At 30.3% G+C, this 7,952-nt stretch overlaps 2 protein-coding genes across 2 annotated transcripts in view; one reads left to right on the top strand and one right to left on the bottom strand.

Annotated features, from left to right (window-relative positions):
• Positions 1 to 787: 787 nt before the first annotated feature.
• LOC106789481 (WD repeat-containing protein 46) lies at positions 788 to 3,059 on the bottom strand. The gene is made up of 6 exons (XM_014753708.1): positions 2,919 to 3,059; positions 2,112 to 2,809; positions 1,701 to 2,017; positions 1,287 to 1,611; positions 1,046 to 1,159; positions 788 to 973 (listed from the first exon to the last, which is right to left on the bottom strand). The coding sequence occupies exons 1-6, from the start codon at positions 2,929 to 2,931 to the stop codon at positions 869 to 871; spliced, it is 1,572 nt and encodes a 523-aa protein (XP_014609194.1). The 5' UTR covers positions 2,932 to 3,059; the 3' UTR covers positions 788 to 868.
• A 215-nt stretch (positions 3,060 to 3,274) lies between these two features.
• LOC106789473 (nuclear pore complex protein Nup214-like) overlaps positions 3,275 to 7,952 on the top strand; it is a 6,357-nt gene continuing 1,679 nt past the window's right edge. The window contains exons 1-3 of the mRNA XM_014753693.1: positions 3,275 to 3,623; positions 3,889 to 4,182; positions 4,257 to 7,952. Of these exons, the coding sequence (XP_014609179.1) occupies positions 3,591 to 3,623; positions 3,889 to 4,182; positions 4,257 to 7,952 (4,023 nt within the window). The 5' untranslated portion in view covers positions 3,275 to 3,590. The remainder of the gene's footprint in view (positions 3,624 to 3,888; positions 4,183 to 4,256) is intronic.

Genomic DNA, 7,952 nt, shown 5'->3' with positions numbered 1-7,952 from the left:
TTTAAGTTCATTTAAAGAAATAATTAATAAAAAGAATTTTATATGAATTACATATTACATATATATTGTATATATATATATTATATATATAAATTTATATACCGACAAAATGTACAATTAATAAAGTTAACTAAGTCGGTAATAGCAGATTATTTTGTTACCTATACAGTCACATCATTTAATCGAGCGAGTAACTCAGTCGATAATAGTAGACTTAATCTGCAGTCGGTAACACTAGACTTTATTTCTCGTCGGTAATAGTAGATGAATCTACAGTCGATAAATCAAAAATTTCAATACTTTAACTAACTTTGAAAATAAATGTAGCAGAGATAAATTAATCCTTTTTGAGATTTATTTCATTTTTTATTGAGTTTATTGAATTTATATGTCATTCAAGATTTAACTGACGTTTTTCTAGATAACTCTTCACTACATCGCTCTCTCTTTCGTACTTTTTGTTATTACTTATTTATTACTATAATTGAAACATATTTATTTGATTTTTTTTACAGGGATATGGGCTAGCCGAGCACAGCGACACAGCCGATTTGTTGAAAAAAAATTATCCTGATTACGATGTTACTTGGTCAAATGATCGTTATTATTAAAAAGAACTAAAGTATTTCTACCCGATGCTAAAAACTTCTATTAAATCTTCTCCTTTGTAAAGTATTTATTAAATATTTAAATAAAAGGAGCAATAAAAAAATCAATTTTTTGTACTTGTTATTTAGTAAAGAATTTATCATTAAAATTATGAATAATAATATAGTCATATATTTATTATCAAAACATTTTTTTTTATGTGTAGCATTAAGATCATCATCTGATTAAATATTTATAATTTAACTAGTATTGTTACTTTTCACTTAGATACAAACCTATCTAAGACACCATAACTTTTCTTGGGAGCTTCCTTCTTTTTCAAAGAAATTTCTTCAGATACATCTTTGAGCATTTCTATGTGTTCCTAAATATAGTATAAATTCAATATTAGTTCGTAGAAAATTGTGCGTTTATTTAATATTATTGCTATACTTACTTTACGACTTAATTGTTTTAAAATCTTTTTAGTTTTAATTACTTTCGCAGTTCCACCTTTACCTTTCGATTTAGTTTTACGTGGCTTAAAATCTATCTCCTTCGGCTTAATATACTACGATTTAAAAACAAAATTACAATCATTTAATATAGATTATTTTATATGTAGTCATAACAATAATAATGTTAAAATGATAACATTATTAAATTTGTAATATTACAATAATCAATTTGTTACTTACTAAAAGTTTCTTCTTCGCTTCGACTTTTTCTTTTAATCTAGGAACATCTACTTCTGCTAAAGCTGTTGGATCTAATGATATTAGTTCTGGTTGAATTTTATCTAAAAGTGCTTTAACCTCTGCCTCGCGTCTTTGTTTCTTCGTTTGATATGGATTTATTTCTAAAGCATCAAAATTAGCTTCTGCACTTCCAGGAACTAGGACAGATGTAAAATTTTTGGCTGTTGCAACACCTAAAACATCTTCGTATGGACAGAACTCCATACTTGACGCATTCCATGATAATCTATGTCTTAAATATGGTTTTATTTCATTCATGGATTCTCTGTAAACACAATTCAAATATATTAATAAATTAAATATACTGCTGTCTGAATTAATACAACATGAAATGTTATTATAATATTATTTTACCTATAAACCTCTACTACATTTCCCATAGCAACTGCTAAAAGACCTCGTTGACTGTATGCTAAATGTTGTGCTGGATGTCGAAGAATCAAATTATGAACAGGACCTGCAAGTTGACGAATATCCCAAACTTTCATATATTTATTTGAACAACTTGTGGTCATATAAGTTCCATACGGATGAACGACACAAGCTTCAATTTTGTTTTTATGACAAAGCATTTTTGCTAGCGGTTGTTTAGAATTAGGAGACCACATTGATACTACTCCTTTAGTATCACCAATACATATAAGCGCATTAGCTGGATTTTGTGTCATAACCTATATTAAAATATTCATTGAAATTATTAACAAATATATATTTTATATTATATATTCATATATGTAAATAGAAATATCTGCTTATAAAACTTACAGATATGTTATTACATGTGGTAGAAAAACAAGAAATGAGTTTTCCTATAGAAACATCCAACCATGAGAGATAACTAGTTCTGGAACCACTGGCAAGTAAAAAGTGATACGGCAAAAATTCTAACTTATTAACATCGTTCATTCTCTTTAAACAATGAAGTTCTATTCCTTGATTGTCATAAATATAAACCCAATCTTTTTGCGCAGTGGCAAACATTGTCTCAACATGAAGCCATGATACATCATGCACAGATTCCATAACGTTCATTTCACAAGCAAGTTTTTTAGTAACCCAATCGAATGCTGCTACATGTCCTTTCTTTCCACCTAAGACTAAATGTCTACCATTTTTAAAGTATTTTAAACAATACGGACCAAAATTTAAATCTAGTCTAAAGAATTTAGTAGCGCTTGTTATATCGACATTAGCAGCAATCTCTGATTGCTTGTATTGAAGCGTTGAATCTCCAGGATCAGCCTCTAAATGACCATAATCTTCAGTTAAAAGTAATTCTGTTCTAGCAGCATCCTCGATTGCATGCTTTATAGCTTTTTCTTTCAGTTTAAATTTCTCCCGGTGTATTTTACTTTTTATCTTAGTAGTATCTTCCTTCAAGTTTATTCCAGTTCCTTTATCATACTTTAAAAGTCTTTTTTTAGAGATGGGAACTCTTCTTGGATATGATCCCTTTTTTTTCTCTAATATAAATAAAGGAAAACTTTTTATGTTTATTTATGCATATACATATAATACATACCCAAATGCAAATGCAAGTTTATTTTACTATCAAATGAAAATAATACGTACGTGTCTTATCCATCGTAAATAAAACTTATATTAGCTTATAATTCTTATTATTAGAATAACAATTCCAATTATTTTCACTCAAACAACTTGAACGACTATTCAACAATAACATGTGCTTTTTAACCTAATTTTACTTTACTAATTATTAGTAAGAATCTCTTCTACATATGCTACTGCACGAGTTTGCAATTCGAATGACGAGACATCTAGTATCGTATTGTGTATCTTCCAGTTGCATTTTGTTACAAGTTGCAACGTGCGAATGACGAGACATCTAGTGTCATATTTTATATTTTCCAATTGCATTTTGTTACCTACAAAACATGCAAATTAAAGAAAAAGAAACGAATGTACACGAACGTTTGATTTAACCGGAGAATAAGACATTGTCTGGAAAAAAGAAAATGTTATATTCTCAACAGTGTTAATTGTAATCGTTAAAAATTAATATGTAATTAATATTGTTGGTTATTTTACTTTTTTCCACGGCTTTTTTATTATATGTTTTCTTCAATTGTAGCTACTAGCAGAGAAACAGATTATATTTATAAAAGTGTATTTACTATAAACGTTGTTTAGTTTTTTGTTAAAACTAGAAATCTTTTGCGAAAATTATATGTATATTATTTTATCTAACCACTCTTCCTCCAAGACCACAAAGTTTTATTAATCATGAACACTGCTCCTGATCCAAAAGATGTGCAGGTATGGTTACACTTTCAATTATTTTATGTTTTATAAATATATATATATATATATATATATATATGTATATTAATAATTACATAAACTTGTGAAATCACAATTTATTTTTAATTAATCATGTAGGTTTCATTTATATTTTTCTTTTTTGTAGTAATGTTACTAAATATGATATCATTTATATATGAGTGCTCATTAAAGCGCAATAAAATAAAAGAAAATATAAATAATATTAATGATAAAATATATATATATATTGTGATTTCAGGAATTTCTGTTCAAACAGGCAAATGTATCACAAATATGTGATAGTTTCACATCCATTCCATTAGCTTGCAACCTTGTTACTATAGACAAGAAAAGAGGATTACTTTTTATAGCAAATAATAATAAATTGACTATTTTAATATCAGGAAGCGAGATCAATATAGAACGCAAAATAGAAGTCAATTTACCTTTTATTATATCTAAGATATCATTTAACTGTGATTATTCATACCTTGCCGTTACACCATCGGTATCTAAAGTATTCATTTACGATGCAAATGCTTTTATAAAACATGTATGTATAGTATAAACTTGCGACTCATAGAAACAATGGGTACATATTAATGTTTAATATTTTATTATTTTTAGGAAGTAATATTATTACACGAAGTTCAATTATCTATATCAAATGCAGAAACTTTTGTTTTGGATTTACGATGGAATCCTACTATGCCCAAAATGTTCTGTACTGTAACAACTGATCATACTATTGGCAATTTTGAAATAAAAGATGGAAAGGAAAATGCAATTGGATTAAAAGCATTAGAGAAGTTAAATGGAATTGAAGCCTTATGTTTGGCATGGAGTCCCAAGGGAAAGCAATTAGTTGTAGGATGTAAAAATGGAAATATTGTCCAACTTAAGCCAGACTTAAAAATTGCTAGAACTATCTTAGGACCTAATCCATACGTTGGCGAAGTTATATCTATCTTATGGATTAGTAATTATCAATTTTGTGCAGCTTATTTAAGCGATGAACAACATATTAATGTTCTTATTATTGATGCTCCTAAAGGGGAAGCTAATGGAATTTTTACATTATACGAAGATATAACGTATGGAATGTTCGAGGTAGAAGGAAATAAAGATACACCGCGTTATTATTTTGATTGCATACAAGAGTGGGGTCTCATCATTGCTGCAAGTAGTGGGAGTAGTGAAGTAGCTGTTTTAGGATCAATAGATGGTGGTAGTACTTGGAATCAATGGCAACTGATTGATAGTGGAAGAGCACAATTACCACTTATCAGAACGACAGAAAGTTATCCAGTTGGTTTTGCCATAGATAGAACACCGACACAAAAATTAGCATGGGGAACAGATTCGACTCTTCCACATCCTGTTCCTATACTTCATATTTTAGGAACTTCTGGTCAGTTATGTAGTTTTCACATGGTTAATTTAACTCCCAATTGTCCTGCCATTACTTCGCCACCTACTGAGACTGTAACTTTTCCATCTTCTCCAAACACGATACTTTCTAATGTATCATTAAGTAATGTAATAACCAGTACACCTTATTCAAAAGAAAATCGAAACGTTGGATTATCCGATCGTTCTAAAACTGTAACGACAAATATTTTTGGAGATTCATTGAAAGCTGCTGGATTTTTACAACCTCAACAACCTGCGCAACCACAACAACCTGCACAACCACAACAACCTGCACAACCTCAACAAACTCCACAACCTCAACAACCTCCACAAACTGTGCCAAATACTATAGAGGAAAAAGTATCAATTCCTGCTAAAGTTGATGTCAAATTGGATATTCCTAAAAAATCAATTCCTCAAGAAATTGAAAAAGTAGATCCCAAACCTGTTGTAACTAAAGAAGTCCATGCAAGTAAACCTGCTGAACAACAAAGAGTACAAATTGATGATAGTATTTATGTACGTGCTTATATAGAATTATTTACTCTTTTTGAAAAAGAATTAAAAAATAGGATAGAACCACAAGTATTTGAGTGTGGATCAGAGGAGGAACGACAACAGTTAGGAGAAAGATCAGTTATAGTAGATCAATTTCTAACAGATTTACGAGAAACCACAAATAGTCTATCCGCCGATATTGCTTATTTGAAGGCTTTACTTTTGCAATCTTTTGCCTGGGTCGAAGAAGCTAGATCAAAAAATGCAGTAAATTCAGAAGGTGGTACTACTAGAAATTGTGAAAATAGTAAAATAGCAGAAACGCAAAAGCTTTTTCATCATACTCAATCCCAACTTATACAAGCAAACAAAATTCTTGATTTTGAATGGTCGGAACATATGTATCAAAAAAAATCTAAAATGAAAATTCCCAGTTTGGAATTTCTTTATCAAAATCTTGTATTGCATAATAAAATTATTCTAAAGGAAAAGAACAGAATAGAACAACTTAATAAAAAGTTGAAGTCAGTAAATCGTACAAATAAAATTTCTGGATTAAATCAGATGATGAGCAATGTAAAAGTATCGCCCAAAGGAACGCCAAATCTTCAAGGAAATACAGATGTTATTGATGCACGGTGTAAAACTATTGCTTTTAAGACGCTTAGTTTTTCATATGAAAAACAATTGAAATTAAAAAATTTACTTCTAGAATCATCGCCAAAACTTATAAAACCTGCAACTCCATCTCCTATTCAAGATCGCTTAGAGGCTACTTTATCTTCTTTGGCATCTCTAAGTCCTGTAAGTACAGATTCTAAAAACAGAACAGAACAGCCTCTAACCAAATATGATTCAGAAAAGGAAGATACCATAGAAGGACTTAAACCGCAATGTCCTTTGGCTTTATTGAATAATGTTGTTGCCAAGATTGGATCACCTGATACAAGTTCAATGTTGATACAAAGCAAAACATCAGCCAAACAAATTTCTAACGTTGCTTCTTTTCCTCCTTCAGCTGTTAACAAATTTTTACAAGCTGACAAAAAATATCCTGAAAATTTTGAGGCGCTGTCACAATCTATAGGCAAAAATAATGCTACTGCGGACGCAACAATACAAAAAACTTACAGCAATGTATATGCTAAAGCATTATCTAAAGATACAGAGATTAAAAATAATAATCAAACATTATTAAAAAATACCTTTGAATCAATGTCATTTTCAAATAGCTCATTAACAAATGCATTACCATTAGAATTTTCATCAGTCAAAAATCAGCCCATATCACGAAATATTATTGCTTCAATGACATCAGGTGTACCATCAACAATTGCTAAAACTGATGCTATGAATACATTTAGTTTTGCTAATTCAAATATGTTGCCTGCAATGGTAAAAAATTCCTCTACTCCTACATCTGCTTCTTATTCCCCGGAAATATTTTCTTTTGTTTCGGATACTATAAATTCCATGTCACCGGCCAACCAACCACAAAAAGAGTTACTCAATTTGATGGGAATATTTTTAGATCTCGAGAAAAAAGATCAGACTGAAATAACATCTATTGCAGAAAATGTTTCAGTAAATAATAAGGGCAATGCTACTATTAATTCACTCCCTTCAACTGATACTAATCCACCAGCAGTTTTTACAACTCAGGCTACAACTAATAATAATATATTTGGAAATCTTATGTCAAAACCTAATATAGAAAAAACTTCTGAAGCTTCAATCTCGTCTGTTCCTGGAACAAATAGTACAAGTGATAAAACTTCATCTACATTTGGAGCAAGTAATACTCAAGTACAACAACCATTAAATACATCAACATTATTTAGTGGACAACCGGCGACTTCTAATGTATCTATTTTTGGAGGTAATTCATCTCCTATTTCAACTGCATCGACTTTTGGAATAACTAAAACTACATCATCTGTAACACAAATGTTTGGAACACAAACTACTCAATCTTCTTCAATTAAATTTAGTGGATTTTCTTCTACTCCTTCAATAATATCTGACTTTAATACAACTACTACAAATGAAAGCACCACTTCGCCATTTTATGGCTTCTTATCTAAACCAGTCTTTGGCCAATCTAGTAGTACTGTACCAACATCGAATGTAGCTGCGGTAACTACTTCATCTGCTGCATTAACTTTTGGGAACACTACAACAGCGTCCTCGATTGCAAATTTGTCTCCTCAAATTTTTGGAAAAGCTGCACAAACAACAGAGGCAAATTCTCAATCCTTCCCAACAACGTCTGTTACTTCAGTTACGAATATCTTTGAAAAAACAGCTATAACATCTAATCCTACACCATTTAACAGTCCTCCAAGTACGCCTGTATTTGGTAGTATATCTACGACTCAATCAACCACCTCAGTTTTTGGAGGAAATCCTCCA

This window comes from Polistes canadensis, unplaced genomic scaffold (genome assembly GCF_001313835.1).
Source record: "Polistes canadensis isolate GaletaPanama2010 unplaced genomic scaffold, ASM131383v1 scaffold_186, whole genome shotgun sequence".
In the NCBI taxonomy this organism is placed as follows: Eukaryota; Metazoa; Arthropoda; class Insecta; order Hymenoptera; family Vespidae; genus Polistes; species Polistes canadensis.
The sequence above is the reverse complement of the archived record's forward strand: the minus strand, read 5'-3'. Positions and strand labels throughout refer to the sequence as shown.